Source organism: Hemicordylus capensis, chromosome 6, assembly GCF_027244095.1.
Source record: "Hemicordylus capensis ecotype Gifberg chromosome 6, rHemCap1.1.pri, whole genome shotgun sequence".
Lineage (NCBI taxonomy): Eukaryota > Metazoa > Chordata > Lepidosauria > Squamata > Cordylidae > Hemicordylus > Hemicordylus capensis.
Genome location: NC_069662.1, coordinates 111,829,239 through 111,855,561, shown reverse-complemented (window position 1 = coordinate 111,855,561; position 26,323 = coordinate 111,829,239). Strand labels below are relative to the sequence as shown.

At 42.5% G+C, this 26,323-nt stretch overlaps 1 protein-coding gene across 1 annotated transcript in view; it reads left to right on the top strand.

The window, feature by feature from the left end:
- The window catches only part of KCNH8 (potassium voltage-gated channel subfamily H member 8), a 320,221-nt gene that overhangs the window by 167,380 nt on the left and 126,518 nt on the right, over window positions 1-26,323 (top strand). Inside the window, exon 4 of the mRNA XM_053265403.1 lies at window positions 24,904-25,031. Coding sequence (XP_053121378.1) covers window positions 24,904-25,031 — 128 coding nt within the window. The remainder of the gene's footprint in view (window positions 1-24,903; window positions 25,032-26,323) is intronic.

Here is a 26,323-nt window from a genome sequence, read left to right as displayed (position 1 = left end):
GTGCATTCCACAGTCCTGGGGCAACTACAGAGAAGGCATGCCTTTGAATCGCCACCAGACGAGCTAGCAGCACCCTCGAACAAACCTCCCCTGAAGATCTTAATAGGTGGTGGGGTTCATAATGAAGAAGGCATTCTATTAAATACCATGGGCCCAAGCTGTTAAAGGCTTTATAGGTAATAACCAACACTTGGTATTTTATTATTTATTTATTACATTTCTATACCGCCCCATCTGAAGGCTCTGCATGGTGCACAGCAAGTAAAAAACAAGAACAAACACCATTTAAAACAAACTGCTTAAAACAATATAAAAACTAATTCAAAACAGTCTATTTATTTATTACATTTGCCTGGAAACCTATTGGTAGCCAGTGTAGATCTTCTAGAATCATAGTAAAATGGTCTCTATGGGACATCCTGGAGACTAATCTGGAACAGACTCAGACTGGCCCACTGGGCAACAGGGCATATTCCCGGTGCGCCATACCCACAGGGTGCCCCTATGCCCTTTCACACTCAGCAACAGTGAATACTCCCATCCTTAAGTACCGATTCTGCTCAAAACCTGGCACCCTCCCCACATACATTCCACCACCCTCTCAGTGCCCCCAGTCCAGCCCTGATCTGGAAGCAGCATTCTGCACCAATTGCAGCTTCTGGACTACGTAGAAAGGCAGCCCCACATAGAGTGCATTGCAGTAGTCAAATCTCAAGGTAGCCTGCATATGCACCACTGTCTTAAGGTCACTCACTTCCAGGAAAGGATGCAGTTGGTGAACTAGTCGAAGCTAATAAAAAGCACTCCTGGCCACCGTGTCCACCTGAGGTATCAGAGAGAGGGTTGGGTCCAAAAGTACTCCCCAGTTGCAAACCTGTTCCTTCTGGGGGAGTGTAACCCCACCCAGAACAGGCAGATCTATTCCATTTCCCAAACTGCAGCTTCCTACAGTGAGCACTTCTGTCTTCTTTGGATTCAGTTTCAGTTATCCCTCATCCAGCCCATTAGTGCCTCAAGGCAGGAATTTAGGGAAGTTATACCATTGCCTGATAAAGCTTACATAGAGAAGTAGATTTGGGTGTCATCAGCCTACTGATAACACTCTGCATCAAATCCTCTGATTATCTTCCCCAGTGGTTTCATGTTGATGTTAAATGCATTGGAGACAAAATGGAGCCCCGAGGGGCATGATACAAAGCACCATACATTGCTTTATAGAGCAACAGCCTCCAGGTAACACTTTCTGAAATCTGCCCGAGAGGTATGAGCAGAACCACTGCAAAGCAATGCTCCCTACACCCTGTCCCTGCAGGCAATGCAGAAGGATACCATGGTTGATGGTATCAAAAGCCACAGAGAGATCCAAAAGGACCAACAGAGTCACACTCCCTCTGTCAATTCCCCCTTAGACATCATTCATCAGGCTGACCAAAGCAGTCTCCATCCCATAACCTGCTCAAAAGCCAGCTTGAAATGGGTCTAAATAATCTGCTTGTCCAAGACTCCCTGGAGTTGAGAGGTCACCACCTTCTCAATAACCTTGGCTAACCATGGGAGAATGGAGACAGGCCTATAACTGCCAACTCTGAGATCCAGTGAAGGCTTCTTGAAAAGAGGTCTAATAATTGCCTCCTTTAAAAAAGGGGGCATCCTACCTTCCCTCAGAGAAGCATTTATTATCTTAACCAGGCTCTCTCCAACAATATCCCTGCTTGATAAAATAATCCATAAGCCATGTCAGACCAGGGTCAAGAGAACAGGTGGTAGGATGCACAGTTCCAGCAGCTTTTTCATGTCCTCAGGAGTCACAAACTGAAACTGATCCAACATAACCACTCAAGAGGAGTTACTGGGTACCCCTGCTAAAGACTCTGCACCAACAATGGAATCCAGGTCAGCTCGAATACAAAAGATTTTGTCTACAAAAAAATTAAAGTAGTGATTATCTTTATATGAAGCAGTGGGATACCAACTGGCCCAGTTCAACCCCAACACAGCATCTTCCTCCAGTGGCTGTTGCTGGTGTCTACCTTTGTGTTACTCTTTAGACTGTGAACCAGTGTTCTCTCTAATTTCTTTCATCTGTGTGTAGAATGAGTTTTGTTTTGTGCGGCAATATCAAGGCAGTTTGTGAGCACATGCATTCAAAGTGGGACCTTCCTGATTAAACCTGAGTGGGATCTAAAATTAACTGAGCATACATACACACCTTAGAGGGAACACTGCTGTGAGCCATTTGGGGACAGGACTGGGGCTCCCCCCCCTTCTGTAAACTGCTTTGAGAATTATTATTTTTTGTTAAAAGCAGAGTAGTAGTAGTAATTTGCAGTTGAGATGGGGAGGGGAGGGGGAGAGAGAGAGATGGAATGCATTGCTCTAAAGTCTAAATCTCCCTTGGATCCATGGAATAATTTCATAGTTCTTCGGTTCCTCAACAAACATCAGATTAAAATCAGAAATGAGTGTATTACCAGTGTTTTCAAAACCTTATTTTCTTTCTAACGAGTATTGCAAGAGAGCTCTTTGCTTTTGCAGCCTTTTGAGATTTCCGCTAATATGTATACTTATACATTCAATGTATTTTCTGTTTTTAGAAAAATTTTGCTATTGCAGTTCTATCAGGAAGAGTAAAAAGCACAGCCCAATAATATTAACTTAATAATAATAATATTAGCCCAATAATATTAACTAAAGACACTCAGGATAATTTTTCAAGGATAGCAGTTTAATGTAGATGGGTTTTTTAAAGGATGCTGTGGAAAACTGCCAGCTTCAAATATCAATGTGATATTGTTCTGGTATGGCCCACTATCTCAGAACTTCCCTACATCTGACACTTCCTTACATCTGAAACAGAAGGATTACTGACCTTCTGTTGAGATGAAAAAAACATAATTGGCAGCTGGATGCACCATACATAAACTAGGCAGAGATGAGCAGCATTAAGGTCTGGCAAGAGCAGAGGTAAGCACCGATTGCTTTACTCTTAAAGGTGCCTCTCACCGGCCCTCCCAGAAGCGCCCACACCTGCCGCTACTGCTTAGCATCACTGATAATTAGACTAAAGACAAAGTGGCAAAAACACAGTAAATTCAAAGAAAATAATTAAGAAAGCAAAAGCTGCAGGCTGAGTCATATAATTCTCCAAGTATGTTGGTTTCTGTGGCAGCCTTGAGCAATTCTGTGGCATCTTCTTGCTTCATGGACTTAGAGTCTGTACAGCATTTTCAAATTCCCTCATGTACCAAGAAGTGACCAGTCCCTTATCCTCTGGACCAGTGACCACAGAAACTATTTCCTTCATCATCTGTACCTCACAAAGGCATCAGGAAGAACTCAGTTTTGATCTTGTTCGGACCCCTCACTTCCCAATTGTCCTGGGGATTACCTGGCTTGGCCATCCATGATCCTGCTATTTCGTGGAATCAACAAGTGATCCTATTTTATTCCACACATTGCCAGACTATCTGCCTTATACCCATTTTCTCAGGCAATAACCAGACAATCATTCCTAAGGAGATCCAAACCCAGGAACAAGCCTGCCAGAGTACAACCGTCCTAGGATCAGCTTTGGCTACATCAGAGCAATCCAACATGCCAGTGTTGCCATCTAACTACCAAGAGTTCGCTGATATTTTTGAGGAAAAAAGGGCTGATATCATACCTCCTCACTGGCCTTATGATTGTCCCATTGTCCTACAATGGGGCAATCATAATCTTTTCATGCTAGCCCCAGAGCTTGAGGTTCTCCAGGAATATCTGTGAGACAATCTGTAATGGGGATTTATTTGCCGATCCGCATCACTGGCAAGAGCCCCAATTTTATTTGTAGTGGGGAAGGATGGAGGGCTACAGCCTTGTATTGACTATTGGGCTCTCAACCAGGTCACAAAAGATATCCTCTGCCACTTATCCCTGAACTTTTAAAAATGGCTACAAGGGGCCTAGCTGTTCCCCAAACTAGACCTGCATGGGGCCTATAACCTAGTCATAACCCATGAAGGGGATGAATGGAAAACTGCTTTCCGCACTCAACATGGCCACTTTGAATATTTGGTCATGCCCTTTGGCCTTTATAATACTCCCAGTACTTTGCAGCACTTTGCAGTACTCAGAGACTTTTCAGATCACTTTGTGGTCACCTTTTTAGATGATATCCTGATATTCTCTGAAGATCCCACAACACACACACACACACACACACACACACCATGCTCGCCTAGTCTTGCAGCGCCTCTGGGAACAGCAGCTGTATGCAAAGTTAGAGAAATGCACGTTTACTAGGAAGTGGTGGATTTCTTGGGGTCCATATTGTCCCTCAGAGGCCTTCAAATGGACCCTCATAAGGTGATGGTCTATTTACTCAGTAACTGCCATTACTGAGTGGAATGATACCTTGACCAAGATGGCACATTCCATACCTGCAAAAGGTCTACCAAGTGCCCCACAGTTCATTCTAGATCATGGGTTCCATCTTCATGGCCTGCCAGAAAACATTCTGTCTGACAGAGGCCCTCCATTTACTTCCAGGTTCTGGAAGACCTTTATGGCCCTTCTGGGCATAGAGGTATGCCTCTCTACAGTGTACAAATCAATGGGCAAATGGAGCAGGTGAACCAAATCTTGGAGCAAAATTTCTGGTTGTTCCTCAGCTATCATCAGGATGTCATGCCCCCACTCGAGGACATTGGAGAGGAGTCAGAGGCAGGCGACTTACTAGAAAATGGAGAGGCACCTGAGGAGCAGCAGGCTGCTAATGTGAATGGGGAGGTAACTGAGACAGGCCAGGGCGAGTGTTCGGTGCAGGAGAGGCCAGCAGGGCCGGGTGATCTTTGGAGAGAAGAGTCAGGATCGGAGCCAGAGTTTGAACGGCCACTATCTCCTCGAGAATGCAGATGGGGAAAACATCAGCAGCAGGTGAGGGAATTACGAAGGAGTAATTGGCTGGTGAGAAGACAGAAGACAGATTGAATCTATGGCAGCGGGCTGGGGTGGAGTGTTGATTAAGTCCACATGGCTGCTGACTATAAATCGGGCAGCCTGTGCCTTGAACAAACTGCTGGAAGCAACATGTGAAATCTGCTTGGAGCTTTAGTCGGAGAGATTGTGGCTTTGGAATTTGGGCTTCTCACTCCTCTATTCTTGGTGAGACTGTTAAACCTGACTATGTAGCAGTAAAACTGAAACTGGAGCTTCTGGCTATTCTGTCATATATTTCTGGCCAGGGTCTTCCGTTGAGTGAGCTCATGACACAGGATGACTGTACATCCTTACTCTCCCTGTTGAAATTTGCATACAACAATGCCACTCATGCATCCACATCCCAAAGCCCATTTTATGCCAATTAGGGCTATCACCCCCAGGCCCACCTGGATGCCCTGCCTCATTTCTAGTCCCCGCAATCCATGATCAACTCAACCACTTGCACTCAGTTCAAGCTATACTATTTCAATGATTGGACTAAGCAAAAGAGACCTATAAGAAAGAAGCAGACAAGCACTGTCGAAGTGGCCCCAGTTTGGCTGGGTGATAAAGTTTGGCTCTCCATGGAACACATCCATACTGACCAGCAAAACTAGACCACCACTACCAAGGTCCATTCATTATCCTCCAGCAAATTAACCTTTGCTTTCAAACTGGATCTCCCTGATAATTCAAGAATGCACTCTGTCTTCCATATATCCCAGCTCAAGTGATATCATGCCAATCCCTTTCCTGGTCATACAGCTCCTCCACCCCCTCAAGTGATGGTCAGGGGGCATGAAAAATATGAGGTGCACAGGGTCCTGGATTCAAAGATGGTGTGGGGGACGTTATGCTATCTGATTGATTGGAAGGGCTATGGTCCTGATGAGCAGTCCTGGGAACCTACTGTCCATGCCCTGGCCAAAGTGCATGCCTTCCATCATGCCCAAACAGGCAAGCCAGAACCATACGGGGATGGGGTATGACAGACCAAGCCCTGGCTGGCTTCAATGGGAGTTAATTATGACTAACTTGTCTCATTGATTTCAATTATGCTTAGTCATGACTGACCAATCCAGATGTCGCTCATTATTTTTTAGCAAGAGGAGATAAATCACATTTTAATTATCAACAAGTTACACTGTTAATTGTGTTTTATATAAAGAGTGTTCCATAGTGCTATGCATTTAAAAATCTACACATCCTTCCTCTTCTCTGTAAAAATATCCTTTAATCAAATACCAATCTGAAACTCAGTTCATTGCCAGATTTAGAATAACCTGACAAAAAAGATTGTCTTTTCAGCATGTCGGAAAGATCCTTTTTAGAAAAAACTATTTAACTCTTCAAAGAGTCAAGTGAAAGTAGCATTTTTTTAAGGAAAACGCTATTTTAGTATCATGCATTCAGCTGAGCAATGTATAGGGAAGATTCTAATATTGGTTATATCTTTGTCTACTGTATTCACATTTGAACTAATATTAGCTGAATCACTGAATGTATTAACTGCTTCCTGATCTTATAGATGAACACTTGCAGCAGCTTTTTCTGATCTTATTTAATGTCCAGTTACATCATCTTGTGACCCACATGGAAAAAGAATAAATAATATGGGGCAACAGACACATATAGCCCTAATTCAGATTCATCCATTATTGTAAATCTGGCCTAAAAATCTAAGCCTCTTCCATTCTCCTGGCTCATTCAAACTCTGTACTTGTTGCTCAGAAGGCTTGTCAGCTTTCTGATAACTACCTGCCCTCCCAGTCACATTTCATTCTAATGAAGCACTGGTGCAACAGGAGAAGCACCAAAGTAGCACTGGAGCTTCTGAAGAGCTCCAGATTAACACTGATTCAGTGTGTGTGGCTTGGGAAATTTCAACAACTTTCTGTTCTCCTGAAAGCCTTCTGTATTACCTGAAAATATGTCCCTGAAGGCTGTGTGACTCTCAGGGGCATATTTTCAGGGGGCACAGAGCATTTCTGGAGCAAGAAATGTCAAATGTTGCTCCAAGCAATGTTGTTGAGTTAGTTCAACTTTTAATAAGCACTTATGCTTCTCCTGTTATCAAGAGTCATGATGTCAGCCACTGCCACTGCACATAGCTGTGCATGTGGTGCATTAAAAATTATCAGTGTAGAAAAGCAGGGTTCCTACAGAATACTGAGGCTGAGTAGACATGTATAATTATATAGCTGTTACATACCTTAATATACTGTATGGATACAATAATATCCTTAGGAAATTGTGTCCTTACAATTGCAATCGCTTTTCCAGATTTTGGGGCCAAAAGGTTATTCCTTTCCCCAGTTTTCTATCCATCATGTGTACTTTGGCACCATTGTACTGCATCAGGTGCAGAGGGTACCATACATGGGATTGATTATGAGGCCCAGAACACAGAACTGTGCTACTTTGCGAGTAGAGGGAACTTTGCATCTGATTATATGCACAACTTATAACAGTCGATTGGAAATATTAACAGGGGAAATTTGTGTGGATTTCCAAAGGGAAATTATTTGCTTATCATCTTAAGAATTTCTTATAGAAAACACATTTCCATGTAGGAAAAAGTGTGAAAACAAGGTATAGATTGTCATGCACAACAATCATACAAACATTTTGCTCCATGTGTACATGGAGGAGTTGCTAGAAAGTTGCCTACAATTACAACATCTAAGGGTTATATATGTAGCAAGTGTGAGGGGCTGTGTGTGCACATGTGCACACATGCAGGTACAATAACCACACATGACAATCTACATAAAGTTCTCTTTTCTTTTTCCTTTATGGAATAGCTTTCTATATTGGAACTTTAGTTTACTGGTTGATATTCTAAGTCTATGGGCTTGCTTATACAGTTAGTTATTTTCAGGCAACCACTCCTTTACTCATGGGTATTCAGAGGATGGCATCTGAATGCTACCTATTATATCAGCTTGAAGGCTGTTTTGTAATTTAATTCTGGCATACCTAAACTCCACCTTGTTCTGATCCTATACTCTTATTTTTTTTAAAAAAAAAAATGCCCCAACATAACATCTGTGTACCCAACTGGGGGAGAGAGAGAAACGGCATTCACAGACATGACCTGGTTGATGAAATCATTATTTATATTTATTTCATTTTCATTTTTCATCTTCATTTATTTTTCTGTGTAAACCACTTTGAGAATTTTTGTTGTATATAAATATTATTGTTGTATAAATATGTTTAGTTGTAAAGATGGCTGAGCATGGGTACCCAAAGGGCAACAATGAGGTGAGAGAAAGGATAGAGGATGATCCAGAGTTTAATAGACTGGTAAATCATAATCGTAGTTCAGGAGTTCCCAACCTGCAAACTACAAAACCCATCATCCCCAGTTCAGGAGTTCCCAACCTGCAAACTACAAACCCCATCATCCCCAGCCATAACAAACTGTAGCTGAGGATGATAGGAGTTGTAGTGCAGCAACATCTGGAATACTACAGTTTGGGAACCCTGTCCTAGGTCCTAATAAGCCAATCAAAAATGGCTGATGTGAGCAGACTACAAAATCTTTTTGGGAAACACTGTTCCGTTGCAAGGCACTATTTCTCCAGTGTGGGTTTGATAAAGACTTATTGACTCTCCAAGAGCTTTTTCAGACAGCAACTTTAACATGAGTTTACTTTGGAAAGGTGGGTGTACATTCACATATAGACCAGATTTTCCTCGAAGTCCGTGCAATATTTCAGAGAGCACTTCACACATGATTCGAATTTTCCCCTCCATATAGGAACCTAGCCTGATTTATGTCCGGGTAAAAAGTCCTCTTTTTGCATTGGAGTATCTCTTATGCCCTGAACTCACAGTAAAACCTCACAATAACCCCGCAATAAAGCCTGCTGTCTAAAAAGCCTCTTGCTGTGGCAGAAATTCCCTTCTGCACTATAGAAGATCCCGGACCGGGTCTCACGATCAGTGAGACCCGGTTTGGGGCAGTGAGTGGGAAGAGTGGGCTAAGCCCGCTCTCCCCACTTACAAGCGGACAGGGAGCCCTGTCACCTCCCGGCCGGGGGTCTACTCATGATCCTAAAAAGCAGGTTTGTTGGAGTGCTCGCTCCGCAAACCTGTTTTTTAGCAGGGGTTCTTGAGTGGGTTACCCACTCAAGAACCACCGGGCTCAACTGCGAGCCCGGTAGTTCTTACGGTCAACAAAAATCGGGCTAGCCTCTGCTAGCCCAATTTTTGTTGATCGTGAGAATTGCCCCCCCATCTGGGCTCAGGGCTTGGCCTGAGAGAGCACATGGTGCAATTTGCTAGCTGGGACTAATCAGGTTTAGATCTGCTCAATGCCTGGAGAGGTAAACCCTGTGTCTGCCGCCCTGAGTTCCACCACAATAAGAAAGGCAGGCTCTATATTCGATAAATAATTCCTGAGTTCTTTCATAGCCACAGACTCTACTGCATTGCTTCAGCCCCTTGAGAAGTAGAGAGCCACACTTTTAAGATGTGAGATATCTTAGAAAAGCTGTGAACAAATAACTTATATTAAAGGCCTGGCATTAGTTCCTGAATTATGGATAAGCATTCCTCCAAATAAAAGTCTTTATCATCTCCCAGGGACCAAAGTTTCACTGCAGGGTCTAAACATTTTCTCAAATAAGAAAGGTCACTTTGTAAATAGAGAAATATACACAGGTGCTGAACCAATGTCAATAGACCAATTCTGCTTTATTTTGGCAGCTTAAAGGTGCAGGGGAGGGGGTAAATCACGAGTAAAAGAAAAAGCTTCAGAGTCACTGTGAAATAACCAAAGGCAGAATCTTGCCACTGTATACAAAAATGATGTGACAAAATGCAGACTAGATAGAAATATTTCTCTTTGTGAATAAGATGCTCCTACAGTCTTAGTCATCACAATTGATTACAGATACTGGAATTGTTTGTACTCTCTGTCCTCCAGCCCTTAATCTAAGTTCTGCCCCAAGAAAACCCAAATTCTGTACTTAGAATTAATAATATAACACTATGAATTCTTATATTTTCTTTGACATAAGTTTACTTTGAACTTTCTGCATTTGGGTTTTCAAAGGATTTGCTATGCATTGATTTTGTCTCATCTGCATATTTGATTACATTTTCCTCCACTCCTTATTCTAAGTCAATGGAAGAACTGTAAACTCAGGACAGAGCTTTGTGGCACCCCCTCCCCCGCCTTGAAATATTCCTGCCTTCTAGGGATGTGCATGGAGCTGGTTTGGCCAGTTCAGTTCTAATCTGAACTGGATTCAAACGAGCCCAGTTCCATGTCTGCTCGAACCGGGTCCAGTCTGGTTTGACCATTGAATTGGGTCAAACCGGTTTGAGGGATATAGTCGTAATGGGGAATCTGGTGAGGATTCCCCTTTATAAATAAAGTGGCTGTGGGGGATTCCTGGGGTGGTGGTGAGAGGGGGGAAAGCTGCTTACCCCTGCTGCTCGCTACTGCTTGCCCTCCATGCCTTGCCATGCTTGCCATGTGCACTCTCCCCTCCTTTACTGAGCAGGCTCGGTAAAGGAGGGGAGAGTGCATGTGGCAGGCCTGGCAAGGCCTGGAGGGCAAGTGGCAGTGAACGGTGCTGTTTTATTTATTTATTTATTTATTTATTTATTTATTTAGACGCTCAGACAGGTGTTATTGACTGGTTTGTTTTATCCAGACATTGAGTCCTTCCCAAGGACCTGGGATGGCTGAATTTTATTGTCAATGTTGTTGCTGTTATTATAGATATCGTCGCAGAATATAGGCTGTTCCCAGTAAAGTTGCTTTTTGTAATTGGCTGATGTTGATTTCTGTGGCCCCTATGGTGTTGAGGTGCTCTTCAAGTTGTTTTGGAATTGCACCTAGGGCACCAGTTACCACTGGGATTATTTTGGTCTTTTTCTGCCACAGCCTTTCAATTTCAACTTGTAAATCTTTGTATTTTGTGATTTTTTTCTATTTCTTTTTCTTCTATTCTGCTATCCCCTGGTATTGCTTTGTCGATTATTTTGACTTGTTTTTCTTTCTTCTTGACTACAGTTATATCTGGTGTATTGTGTGGCAGATGTTTGTCTGTTTGTAGTCGGAAGTCCCATAATATTTTTGCATCTTCATTTTTGACAACTTTTTCAATATTACAGTCCCACCAATTTTTGGCTACAGGTAGCTTGTATTTTTTGCAGATGTTCCAGCATACCATCCCTGCTACCTTGTCATACCTTTGTTTGTAGTCAGTCTGTGCAATCTTTTTACAACAGCTGATTAGGTAGTCCACGGTTTCATCTGCTTCCTTACAAAGGCGGCACTTGCTGTTTGTTGTGGATTTTTCTACTTTTGCTCTTATTGCATTTGTTCTTAGTGCTTGTTCTTGTGCAGCCAGTATTAAACCTTCTGTTTCTTTTTTCAAGTTGCCATTCTTAAGCTATTGCCAGGTCTTGGTGATGTTTGATTTTTCCAGTTATATTGTGCAAATATTGACCATGCAGTGGCTTATTTTTCTATTTTTCTGCTCGGTTCTTGACTTGTTCTTTCTTGTAGGCCTGCTTTGTTTCATTAGTGTTGAATAGTTTCTCGTTATTGACCATCTTAAATGCATCTTCTTCACTGTCCTTGATATATTCTTCAAGGCCTCTTTTCTCCTCCTCGACTGTTTGATGGACTTGCAACATTCCTCTTCCACCTGAGCTGCGAGGGAGGTATAGCCTATCTACATCACTGCGGGGGTGCAGAGCATGATTGAGGGTCATGATTTTCCTGGTCTTACGATCTAGCGTCTCTAGCTCTGCCTCGGTCCAGTCTATTATTCCTGCAGTGTATCTGATAACAGGTATAGCCCAGGTGTTTATGGCTTGCATGGTGTTCCCGCCATTGAGTTTGGACTTTAGGATTTTTCTAACTCTCCTGATGTATTCACTTCCAATTTTTCTTTTAACTTCAGTGTGTGCAATGTTATCAGCCTGGAGAATGCCCAAGTATTTGTAATGTTCTTTCTTTTCCAGGTTTTTGATGTTGCTTCCATTGGGCAGTTCTATTCCTTCTGTTTTTGTTATTTTCCCTCTGTTCATTATTATTGCAGCACACTTGTCTAGTCCAAACTCTATTGCTATATCACTACTGAATATGATGATGATGATGATGATGATGATGATGATGATGATGATGCCAGTCTAGAAAGCTAGTCCAGTTTGAGTGTTCTTCAATACTACTCAATATTTCTGCCCCGTAATGACTAGAAATCGCTTTTAATCCCCCCCCCTTAAAAAACCCTTTTATTCAGTATTTTGGAACCCAAATTCATCATGGTCAACATATTCCATAATATTATGAGGGCAGAGCAAGAGCTGTGCCCTCAAAGAGAAGCTGCTGCGGAGCTCAACAATGGCTTGCTGTGCAGCCAATTTTATTTATGGGGGAGGAGGAGCAATTTTCACTGTTTTCCCCTCCCTCCAAAAGTACTTTTTGTACTTCCAAAATACACCCCTCAGGTCCTCAAAGACGTATTGCTGGAAGCCAAACGTATTTTGGAGGGGATTAGAAAGTAGCAAAAATTGCTCCCCTCCCACTGCTTGTGAAACTGGCAAGACTTTGGCTGAGCTGTGAGAGTGCAGCTATTGCTCCAACCATGTAATGCTGTGCTGTAGAATATGTTGGCCACTATATGCAAATGTGTATAGCAGAAATCCTGATGCATCTTTAAAAATGTAGAAGAAGAAAGAAAAAACCCAGGAATAACAGCTAATTGGGAAGGAGAAATTTGGTAGCACAGTGTTTAATGCTTTCTCTACCCATGGGTTCTCCACTACAGATTGCACCTCCCCAACTTTTCCCCACATGCTGGACAACGCTCATGAGGTTGGGAACTAACTGCTAGGAACCCTGCATGTAGAAAAGTGACTGAAATACCATTTAAGTAGCTGTATAATTTTTAGTCCAACTTTAGTTAAACTATTTTATGAGGCTGTTTGATATCTTGGGAGAATAGTGAAAGAACAAATTCATAAAGTGCTGAAAATGATGAGGTGGATTTTCCATACTCTCAGGTTCTAATTCATTAATGATTACATGAATTATTCATGCAAAGTGTGAACAGACTTTATCAGCCTAAATTGCTTAAAAGTCTATGTGGCGTTTAAAGAAAGATTTTTGACTTGCATCTGTGCTGTGACAAGTCTCATAGGGAAAATCTTTTATGTAAAATCACAATATAACAATAGATGAGTCACTAAATTGACAAACTATGTTTAAGCCTGTCCCACCAGGTAGCAACATTTCAAATATAATGAAATCAGTTGAATAAAAGCTATTGCAGACATTAGATTTGTCTCAAGGTGCTTTCTTTTTTCTCATGTTGTCTGTGTTTGTTTATCAGTCATTCCATGGGCAGGAGATATACTACAGCACTTTGCATGGGCATTAATTGAATAGGAGACAAGTTCTACCCAGTTTGAGGAGCTGTATGTGCTCCCATTTTGCTACTGTGTATTAGGTAAAAACAAGGTGAAAGGCAGGGACCTTGTCTGTCGAGCCCCAAGCAGGTAGGACCATTTTTCCAACTAGCTCCTGGGGACGGAATCTGGTTAACTCTTGGGGAATGCCTAGCTCCTGAGGATACAGTCAAATTCCCTGCCTCCTTCCTTGTTTGACTCTAACACACAATCACAAAATGGGAGCATGCCCAGTTCCTGAAACTGAGTAAGACTCATCTCCTACTTAGTTTATGGTTCTGTGATCTGCCCTATTGAGTCTCCTGCTTCCTACCTCAGGTATCCAGATCATAAACTCTGTAATGATCTAAGCCTTATTGCATTGTGGTACAGATCTGTACACATGTACAACTATGCACATGTTACATTGAACGTAGGTACAGCAGTACACTTCCTATCTGCACTATGCATTTGAAAGACCTGTGTCCAGGCTCACATTTAAAATTAACATGTGTGCAGTCATTCACACAAAAACACGTACTTGTGTACAGGATCTGAATAATAGCAATATAATATTATTAACATCATAAATTTTATTTATTTATTTATTTATTTATTTGATTTATATTTTAATACCACCTGATATGCAGATTTCTAGGCAACATTTACACCAGGCCTGGTTACCCCAGGCAGCTCATGTCTGGAGCACCAGGAATGCTGCAGCCCCAGCTGCTCCAGTCCTGGGTAGCCCGGCTCTTCTACCCTGGGCTTTAATGAGGGAAAATGAACCTATGGTTCATTTTACCTTGGTAGGTGATCATGTGCATGATTCTCCTTGGGTAACTGGTCTTCCTACTGGCCCGCCGCCATTTTCAGCAGTCAGCCAGGAGGAAAGTACATCCATGTGGAGCAGAGCACCTGCAATTCTAAAAGCAGTCATTCCACTGCTCGCTTGCTGCATTCTGGGTCCATGGAGAACCCAATGTGAGCTTTCCCCCTCTCGCCGGCACTTTGCTGATCACTGCCCCGGCCTGCAAGTGGGTGCACGATCAGTGAAGATTTGTGTTTCAGTTGATCATCTACAGGGAGGCAGATAGGAGCCTTCCGCCCCACTCACCCTCCCCACCACCCAGTTACGAGATCGTGTGAACGGCCTTAATGTCTGAATAAGGCTCTGGAGTGCTAGAATTCTCTTGCTGCACTTTGATGGTTTGCATTACATTCATATAAACCTTTGCTCTGTTTAACTGCCAGAGTTATCTTAGGAGACTATTAAGAATTTCAATTCTGTATGGTTGTCTCAAGCTACAAGTGTCCCTTTTGTCTGGTGCAAGGCACCAACCATTTTGGAAAAGGGCAGTGACTAAGGAAGAACCTACAGAGTTTACCCCTAAACAATAAACTAAGTATTATGGGATGCGCTTTAAGCATCATAAAGAGAAAGAAAGGGAGAAAGCCTTAGAACCACTTCCTCAGCAAAGATGCATAGTTAAGCATAAAGAAAATATGAGGCAATAATCCACCTCAACTTGGACAACAATCCGCTCATGTCTGAGATACTGCATTTCCCTCAGGGACATAATCCTGATAACTGACAATGAAAAGTGATTTCACAGGGAGGGAAGCAAAAACTGTGTCCTCTTCCCTCTCCTTGAATGTCGCTCTGTGAAGCAAGCCTTAAGCACAACTAATTTATTGGTTCCTTGCAAGGGCAGTGCTCTTGCTCAGTCCTAAGCCTGTATAATAATAATAATAATTATTATTATTATTATTATATCACTTTTAAACCAACAAATCTCTCAAAGTGGTTTGCATAGAAAAGAGAGTATGAGACTGTTCCCACGATCAGCCAAAATCGGGCTAGGGGAGCCTAGCCCGATTTTGGCTGATCATGGGAGCCACCGGGCTTGCAAGTGAGCCCAGTTGCCTCCCAGCAGTTAATCCACCACACAACCCCTCCCCTTAAACCGGATTTGCGGAGAGAGTGCTCTGCAAACCTGGTTTTTTTAATCGTGAGCAGCCATGCTTCGGCTCCGCACTGCAGCTACTCACGAGTAGACCCCTGGAGGGGAAGCGAGAAGCTGCGTCCCAGCTCCGGGGGTCTCTCCACATGGCCCCCGATCCTCCCAGCCCCCACCGGCTCCGTCATGGAGCCGGCAGTCGTGTGGGCAGCCACTGCGGCCGCCCAGAGCAGACTGGCTGGTCATCTGCGAGAAGAGTGGGCTGAACCCGCTTTCCTTGCAAACCCCATAGAGGCTCTTCTCCATGATCATGAGAAGAGACTCATTATTTCCCTGTACCTAGAAGTGGTCACAACCTACAGTATATTGTATGTGTATTGATATCTGTTTAAAAGTTCCTAATACCTTACCTATCTTATAAACCATTTGCTTTAGAAATACAGAGATAGGCTACCCTCCATTCAGTTTTGTAGTGCTCTTTATTTAATCATATCTGCTCAAGAGGACCATTCTTCAACTGTTTTCTGCATTAATACAATATTTCAAAAGATTAAAGTCCTCTTTTTCTCACTTGGAGGAGTCTGGCTGATTGCTATGGCATAAATCAGAATTCTATGGATAAATTCCTCCAGTACATTTAAGTCTTTTCTAATGACTATTTGCATCAATATAAATCTTCAGGATTTTTTCTATATGTAGCTTATGATTAATCTGCCATGGGGTTGACATCAGGGGTGTAGCTATCATTGAGTGGATGGGTTCAAAGAACCCAGGCCCCCGAGCTCCTGAGGGCCCCCCAGCTCCACCACGCCCTATTTTCTTCATTATCCCCCTCAGTCCGAGGGGCGGCTTGGGAGAGGGGCAAACACAGGCCCTCTGTCCCCTAGCTATGCCCCTGGTTGTCATGAGCTGCATGGCAGTTCTTTTACATTCATCCCTGAGCTGAACCAGATTGTCCACTTGGCAGCTAAATGTGGGTTGGGGAGTGGGTATGCAAAATGATTACCATATGGGGAAATCTCCCTGCAAATGTGCACAAGCAAAAAGGTATAGTATAGCAAAACAGGAGCATTAGATGAGTTGTGTGATCTGGACTGCTGTTTTGCAGAGGCTGTATTATATGCCTCTTCTTGGAGAGGTGATTGAAAATCGGACTGGAGATTGGTCATGATATGAGCAGGCAGGTGGACCCCTTTTTAGAACCAGGGCCTGCTCTGAGACCCCCCAAAGCCAAAAGGCTAGATTGAGGCCTGTGTCTGGATTGTGGTTCTGGCAGGAAGCTGAAACATGACTTTGATTTTTTTTTCCCTCTAAGCCTGAACAGAAATGCTTATTCTTGAAGTTTGAGAGAGAAGAGGAATTTTCACTCACTCTCCCAGCCTTGAAGCCTGTTTACCGCCTTGCTAAAAGCCTTGGGCTACTCGTTGACTTGCTAAAACCAATCATGAGAACTAGTTTAACATGTCAGACATAATTTAGCTAATTTTGGAAATTATAAGAAACCACACATAGATAAGACTGCCTACGCCGTACTATGGGGGACATTACATTCATATAACACTGAGACCTCTCTCTTGCTTATGTAACATTTTCTGTCCTTCTAACACATTTCTCTGGGCTGAAGAACATCAATAAGAATCTGAGATGGCCACAAGCCAGAGTCGGATGGACATTAAAAAGTGTCTCTATTTTGAATTTAATAAAACAAACAGCCAAGCCGGGCTCCTGATTGGCCCCTCGCCTGAAGGGCGGGGGGGATTTGGGGAGCGGGCCGAAGTTTGTTTATCAAATTGGAGACACCCTGGAGGAGATGAAATGATTGTTTTGGCTTTGAGAGGTGACACAAAGGTATAAAGGCTGTGGACAGCCATTCAGTGGAGGAGGGGAATGCCAGATGCTGCTTTCAATTGAGAGCAGCGCCATGTGGCCCTCTCCCTGCATTCTTTCCAGAACCAAGTCGCCCTCCCACTGCAGAGCCAGTGAGGAAAGAACTGCCCTCCTGAGATTTCCAGGCTCCATGGAAGCAGGTAAATACGTTGCTTCCCATGCCATGCCTTCACAACTAACCATTTCTGATTAATACACCTGCTTCCCTCCCACTTCTCTCCCTCCATCCTCCTTCTCCCTTCTGTCCCTGGATCTTCTCTCTTACCCATCCTGAGTTCCAGTGAAGTCCAAATCTTTCATCCTTACCTCCAGCGCCATCTTTCCCTCCCAACATGCATCTCCCCTCCTGTCCTCTTCTGCTCATGACACAGTCACCTAAGCTCTGAATTTTCCTCTCTATCCCTGCCTGCTGATTGGAGCTTTCAGCAAGTCCCCACCTCTGAACCTGCCTGTCATATTCTCAGTCCGTTCCCGCACCCCTTCCGCCTTCTCTGCCTTTCTTCAAACTTGACTCTTCGGCTAGTTTCACCCACCACAAGAACCTGCTTGAGAAAAAGCTCACTTTGTTGCTAGGAAACATGTTGACTGTACTAGGCCAAAGTTAGGATTAAATTCTATTCACTGCTACTTCAGCTGACACTACAGTAGCAGTATTACTACTACTTTAGCCAGATAGAACTGAAACTGCCTCCCATTTCACACTATGCCAAAATGCTTTAACTGCTTGTTTTACTTAATAGAAATATACCTTGATTTACCAGTATACGGTCTGTATTTTGACATGGATATCAGGGAAATTGATCTATTGCTCATATCTGTATGCTTTCCATATGTAATCAATTAAGTTTTAATAAAGAGAAAATCCTTTTAAAATCCAGCTGTGTGATGCCTTGCTCATCCCTCCAGAACTACCCCTGAATCTCAGAAAATGAACATTTGAGGCAGCTTGTTGGCTGCATGTGGTAGGATAAGGGGGAGATCAACCACCAATCAGCCACCCCCTTATCGTATCAGTCAGACTGGAAGACTTTGATTCCCACCAGGGCTTGTGCTGATGTAATGATTTAATCTAGTCAATCATTCTGTTTCCAGAAGGGGCCAGCTAGAAGCTTCTGAAAAAATTACAAGCAGAACATGAACACAACAGGCCCTCTCTGTTATTTCTCTCCCGCCAGCTAGTACTGTATTTCCAACACCAACTAGTATTCCATCAACTAGTATTCAGTTTTCTGAATATTTCTATAGACATATTTCCCATGAATCTGTCTACCCACTTTTAAAGCCATCTCAGCCAGTGGCTATCAGTAGTGGTGAGCACAAAACTGGCTGGCCCAGTTCAGTTTGGTCTGAAATAGGCCAGGCTAGCTTGGTCCAGCACCCCCTAGAAACTGTCGTCCCCCCCACCCGGTTCAGGTCAGTCCAGGGAGATGTTTTGTGAACAATTTAAATTTTATTTTAAAATGTGTACTTACCCACTCCAGGGGGCTCCTCCAAGGCTGTGGAAAGTCTCCGGAGGGTCACCCTCCCTCTGCCAGCCTCCATTATGTGTTAAATCACCCTGTTCAGGTGGTCTTTGGCCCATTCTGGGCCTCACCCCAATCATGGTGGCCATTTTGGAGGCTGCCACGCATATTCAATGGGCCTCTGTGTGGCTGGATCATGACCTGAACAGGATGATTTCACACATAATGGAACCTGGCGGGGGGGAGGGCGAACCTCTCGAGATTCCCCCCCCACCATGGCCTCAGAGAAGCCCCTGGAGGGTGTAAGTACAAAAAATGGGGGGGGTATTTAAAGATCATGACCCCCCCCAAAAGGCTGAGGTGTGTGTGTTTCAGTCCGGTGCCAAATACAACTGGAGGGGAGGGTGCTTGGTTCAACAATGGACCATTGAACCAAACAGGTTTGAATTTGAACTTGTTCGACATCGAACCTGTTCTCACATCCCTAGCTTTCAGCACATCCTGTAGCTGCAAATTCCATAAGTGAACTAGGTACTCTGTAGAATATTTTTACTTCCTGAATCTATTTAATTAGTAATAAATGCCACTGGATGAAGCCAAGTTCTTCAGCACAGTGTTCTGGGGCACATGGATAAAAATTTCCTCCTCCAGGAGTAAGTGCACTGGATTCAGGTAACCACACTGTGATATTTTTAGGACAGTGCACATATGCATGAAAACCCTAGCATGGAAACAATCCATGCCTTTGGAAATTGTTATCCATCTGCTGCTAACCTTCATACTTTGGAAGAACTGCTTAGATTCATGGAACAATAAATGAATGGACTGATTTTACTAAATATTGAAGAATGTTGAAAATATAGGTGTTCTTTCAAATACCGAATATTTAGTGGTAGTGTATAATGCTTTGAAGACTGTCCATATCTCAGGAAAACTGTAAAAAGAAAGCTCAGTGTATCAAACTATTGGCATGAAAATAGAAAAGCCTTTGTGATTTTAACAGTGGTTTTATTTTATTAAAATAAAATACACCCTTTGCCACCTGTGCAGGGTGAATGGTACCTTCCTTTCATCATTCAGAGGAAGGTGGCTGGCCTTCTTCTGTTGCCTGTCTAATGGATTTGCTTTGCATTTAAGCCTTCACATCAATCATGTAGTCATCCGGCCTTTCTGTTTTCTTTTGTGCAGGTGTCAAGATGCACTTTTTATCTATTGTTAATTTCCGGCTGTACTAATTGGGTTTTCTTCACCTCATCTGTATATTTGGCATTGATTTTAATTAGACTTACTTGACAGACAGCTTCTTTGGAGGCTCCCCATATTCCTTTTCTTTTTTTCTGGCAAGACTGTTAATCTTACAATTACATGAAGATGGTATGTTAGTCTATTTTTAAAAACGAATATTAAGAGACTCCAGCTGGACTTAATTCAAAAGTTCATGCTCCTTCAATAAATTCATTTTGCTTAGGACTAAGCGAAATGAATTTATTGAAAGAGCATGAACTTTTGAATCATCAGACGCTAGACTGGAACTATGAGCTGCAAGTCAGACAAATCAGCTGATGGAATGTTTCATGGAATCACTTTAGGGAGGCAGAGAAACATTCTAAAGTGCTGTGGAAGTTGTTTGACACACATTCATTGCAATCAGGGCAGAGAATGTGTGTTCAAGCCACTTTTACACTTCTGCCACACCAATAGTGGAGAAAGACATAGAAAGCAGATACCATTAATTTGGTGGATGGAAGTGTTTGGCCTTCTAATTAGGTTGCAGCTGTTGGTTAATGAGCACAAAAGGCACTTGGCATTGTGTTGTGCCTTGATGTGATTCTATTGCGGTAGTTGTTTCAACTAACTTGTCTCTGTGTCAACGCCCTCTTCTTTGAAACACACTCCCCCCACCAGATTCATTCTGTCCCCTCCCTGGCTGCATTTAAGGCCCTTCTTAAGACCCACCTGTTTTGCCAGGTATTTGCATATAATAATAATGGTGTGGTTGTGGGGCTTGCATACTCTGAGGAAGGTGAGAGCTATGCCAGAGGTCAAACCATACTGGACAGGTCTCACCAGAGGAGCCAGATGAAGAGTGCCTCTCCCATCAACAATATGGTGAGATGTAACTTAAAAAAATTGGTCGTTGCCTGGGACAACAAGGACCGCGCCAGGTGCTGGAGTCCTTGGACATCTGGTGGCAAGTGGACTACAGGACTCAGGATCCTCAGTTGAGCAACCAGGGCTGGAGACTGCAAGGTTACTGGAAGAAACATTGCTTAACCGGAAAAAATATACCAAAAATGCCAACAAGGAAATAATGATCTGCTATTACACGTCTAGGCCAACTAGAAGAGGTTATTTTAAAAGAATGTACCAAATTTGGAAAGAGAAGCATCCAGATACAGGAATAACAGAACAAAGGCTAGCAGACCAGAGAAGATTCATAATAAGAAATAAAGTATTCACAGGAGTTGAGCTGGAAGAACTGCAAAGAGCGACACAGGCTCAAGATATGGAAGAAGAATTACCACCAACTGAAGAAGTTGCTCAGGCGCAGGTGGAGGAGGTGCTGGAAATAGAGGATGCCACTGTTGCTGAACTGTTTCAAAATCAAAACCAGGCAACCTCCCTTTTGCCTTCACCTCAAAAACCCAAATGCCATTTAACAGGAAAGCAACAAGAACTAAAGCAAAAAATAACTGAGCACATGAACCAAACAACCACCAAGGTTTGACTTCAGCTCTAAAAACAGTTGCCAAAAAACAACTTGCTCAGGCATTAAAAGATATAAATGCTGCACTTGCAGAAATAACAACCAAGAATGCAAGAAGCAAACCAACTAATGTACAGTGCAGCAACAATAACAACAACACAAGAGCTCGGATATATGATCAGTGGACCTGTAAAAAAAGAAAGTAGTACATCACCTAAATGGAAGATTAGATTAGAAAATAAAATCACCAGGCTTAGATCAGATGCTAGTAAATTGAAAGATATGAAAGATAAAAGCTGAAGAATGAAAACACCAAACAGTATCTGATCCAAAAATACCATCTAGATTCAAGGAAAATTAGAGAAGTCCTGGAAATAATAAAGCAGCAAATAACAGCAGTGTCAAAGAAGATTAGCAGATACGAAGCCAGAATTACACAACACAGGCAGAATCTCCAATTCCAGTCGAATCAGAGACGTTTCTACCAAAGCATAGAAGGAGAAACTGCAAGAAATGTAGAAACACCAAATAAAGAAGAAACAGTGCAATTCTGGTGGAAATTATGGGACAATCCAATAGATGATAATAAAAAAGGCTGAGTGAAAGAGGTCGAAAAATGCAAGGTCAACAAATGCAAGATCTAATAATAACACCAGAATTAATAAGTGAAAGAGGAAAGAAAATTAAAAATTGGACTGCACCAGGCAACAATGAACTGCATGGCTTTTGGCTTAAACACCTAACAAGCCTTCATAAACAACTATCAAAACAGTTCAATCACATGTTGCAAGGAGGTGATATTGAACAATGGCTAACAACTGAGAAAACTCATCTCATAATGAAGGACCCAGCAAACGGTGCAGTTCCAAGTAATTATAAACCGAAAACCTGCCTGCCAGCCATGTTCAAATTATTAACTGGAATAAGCAGATGAAGTGATGCAACATTTATTAACAAACAAACAGCTTCCAGTTGAACAGAAAGGAACTTTCCAGAACACCAAAGGCACAAAAGACCAGCTGCTGATTGACAAAATGATTTTAGAAAATTGCAAGAGAAGAAAAACAAATCTAAGTGTTGCATGGATTGACTACAAGAAAGCCTTTGACTCATTGCCTCACACATGGATACTAAAATGTTTAGAAACAACTGGTGTCAGCAAAAACATTCAGATATTTATTTTAAAAAAGCAATGAGCATGTGGAATACACAGTTAATCAATGGCGAGACACTTGGACAGGTTAGCATTAGAAGAGGTATTTTCCAAGGGGACTCACTATCCTATCTGTTGTTTGTAATCGCCATGACTCCAATTTCACAAATACTAAACAAAACAGGCCTCGGGTACCAAACATCTAAAACATCAAGTCAAATAAACCATTTGCTGTACATGGAGGATCTGAAGTTGTATGGAAAGTCTCAGTCAGAAATCGAATCACTGCTAATCACTGTCCATATATTCAGTAGCGATATAGCAATGGAGTTTGGACTAGACAAGTGTGCCTCATTAATAATGAACAGGGGGAAAATAACAAAAACAGAAGGAGTAGAACTGCCCAATGGAAGCAACATCAAGAACCTGGAATAGAAAGAACATTGCAAATACTTGGGCATTCTCCAGGCTGATAACATTGCACACACTGAAGTTAAAAGAAAAATTGGAAGTGAATGTATCAGGAGAGTTAGAAAAATCCTCAAGTCCAAAGTCAATTGTGGGAACACCATACAAGCCATAAACACCTGGGCTATACCTGTTATCAGATACAGTGCAGGAATAATAGACTGGACCCAGGCAGAGCTAGAGACGCTAGATCGTAAGACCAGGAAAATAATGACCATCAACCATGCTCTACACCCCCGCAGTGATGTAGATAGGCTATACCTCCCTTGAAGCTCAGGTGGAAGAGGAATGCTGCAAGTCCATCAAACAGCAGAGGAGGAGAAAAGAGGCCTTGAAGAATATATAAGGGACAGTGAAGAAGATGCACTTCAGATGGTCAATAACGAGAAACTATTAAACACCAATAAATCTGGTGTATTGTGTGGCAGATGTTTGTCTGTTTGTAGTCGGAAGTCCCATAATATTTTTACATCTTCATTTTCTACCACTTTTTCAATTTTATGGTCCCACCAATTTTTGGCTACAGGTAGCTTGTATTTTTTGCAGATGTTCCAGTGTATCATCCCTGCTACCTTGTCATGTCTTTGTTTGTAGTCAGTCTGTGTGATCTTTTTACAACAGCTGATTAGGTGGTCTACTGTTTCATCTGCTTCTTTACAAAGGCGGCACTTGCTGTTTGTTGTGGATTTTTCGACTTTTGCTCTTATTGCATTTGTTCTCAGTGCCTGTTCTTGTGCAGCCAGTATTAAACCCTCTGTTTCTTTCTTCAAGTTGCCATTCTTAAGCCATTGCCAGGTCTTGGTGCTCTCTGATTTTCCACTTATATTGTGCAAATATTGACCATGCAGTGGCTTGTTTTTCCATTATTATTATTATTATTATTATTATTATTATTATTATTATTATTATTATTTTACACAGTAAATTAGTAATAATAGGAATACAGTGTCTCATTTTGTCCTAATATGGTAAACTGTGTTTTGTGCAAACCATAGTTTGTTCGCAAGCTAGGATATCAAAACAGAATTGAATCTAATATGGTGGAGTGGTTAGAGGAACTAGGAAGAGCTATAGGTTCAAATCACCACACAGCCGTGATGAAGCTCAGTGGGTGACCTTGGGTCAATCACCATTTCTTAGCCTAATTTACTTTACAGGGTTGTTATAAGGATGAAAGTTGGGGGAGATAACCATTTATGTCACTCTAAGCTCCTTGGAGGATGGTTGGGATGTAATAAGTAAATAAATAATAAACAAACAAATAAATATTTGAACGAATAAACTGAACAAAATGGGAAACTGAAGTTTGTTGCAAACCACAAGTGGAAGTTGCTCCTCCTCTCCCACAATGGACAGGAGAAGGACAGGAAAAACCAGAGCCTGAGGCTCATGCCTACTTGCTTGTTCTTGTAAAGACAAACCATTGTTAGTAATGGCAAACTATTATGACTGGGTGTATGATTAGCTGCTCTGCTGAATCAAAACATTTGTCTTGATCCAAGTAGGATTCTTACATGTCTTGAAGTATATTTTCCATGCATATCTTGAGCTGGATAAAGAACTGTGTAAGCAGTGGTGAATTGACTTCCTCTGCTTTATCCAGATGCATATGCAGAGCATCAAAAAGTAATAATTGCAACTATCAGTTGTTTATTGGGGAGTAGAGGGGTGTATTTAGTACATCTTTCCTCCCTACTGATCAGTATGAAAATTGCTTTTTGAAGAGGGTTCTGTGCACAAAGCCATGTGTGTGCATGAACTATGGGATCCATAGGGGCTTAAAGTGTCAAACTGGTGACATGTGAAATGTCAGTGGTTTACTTTCCAGAAGTTAAAGTGCAGCCTCCATTGTTTAATGGTGTCTGTCTTTTCTTTATTCCTTAGAAAAATTCAAAGGAAGAGGAAGAGCAGGATCACATTTTGATTCCGCACGCAGACGGAGTAGAGCTGTCCTTTATCACATCTCTGGACACCTCCAAAGAAGAGAAAAGAACAAATTAAAAATTAATAATGTAGGTGTAGTGCACTGCTGCTCCTTTTTCAGTGTATTTTCTTAATACCTAGTAGAGCTCCACTAATGGGTGCTTACTAATCGTTTGTAATTTCTTTGTCACGCTTTCTTGCTCTGAAGTTACTTGTACAGAAGGTCAAAAACATGCAAAGCAAAAGTTCAGTCACATTAACTTATAAATACATTAAAGGCAATTACATTAGATTAAAGTATATTACAAGTTAAGGACTGCTAGGGGTGTGCATGGAATCATTTTTTTGTGTGTGTGGTTCAGTTTGAATTTGAACCAAATTCAAACTGAACCGACAGTCTGTGAACTGGTTCAGTTGAACCGACCAGCAGTTCAGTCCGTTCAATCAAACTGGTTTGACCTGGTTCAATGGGCTATGCTTGTAAAGGGGAATCTGGTGAGGATTCCCCTTTACAAGCAAAGAGGAATCCTGCCTTTAAAAGGCTTCTAAGTGCCTTATGGTGGTGGTACCAGTACCAACGGCTCATCTAAACCCTGGCACTCCCCCCAGGAGCCCACATGGCGGTGGCACACTTCCACACACACGCGCAGAGGCCAGAACTGCACCACCACTGTGTGGGCTGCGCTGCTGGGGGCGGGGAATGGAGTTTAGAAGAGCCAGCTTTAAAATCTTCCTTTGCTTGTAAAAGGGAATCCTCATCAGTTTCCCCTTTACAAGCGTAGCCTGTCTAAGCTGTCTGTAATAGACCAGGCCTGGTTCGGTTTGAACTCAGACCCGCAGCCTTTAAATATAAATATATAAATATATATATATATATATATATATATATATATATTTTTTTTTTTTTTTTTTTTTTTTTGAGGCCAGTTCTGTTTGAGTTCAAACAGGTCATACCAGGCTGGTTTGAATCAAACCCAGTTCAATTTGAATTGGTTCTGCTTACTCCTAAGGACCGGCCTCGAACGGAACCGGACCAGTTCAGTCCAGCCCCCATTGAACCCCCTGCCCCCGGTCCGGTCCCAGACCGGACCGCAAACTTTAAAAAAAATCTAAAAATTAAAAGTATGTACCTGTAGCCCCTTCAGGGGGCTTGGTGTAGCCGCGGGGTGTGTGTGTGTCCGCGTGGGTTCCCTCTCCCCGTTCTGGCCTTCTTCATCACCACCACAGCCGGGTAACCGTAGCTTTTTTGGCCCTTTCAAGCCTCCATAAAAGCAAGCAGCTGCCATTTTGAACCAAACCTGGTGGTCCGGTTCCGGTCCGACGGAACCGGGGGGTTGATTCGATCACGAACCCACGAACCCCCGGACTGAACCGGCGGACC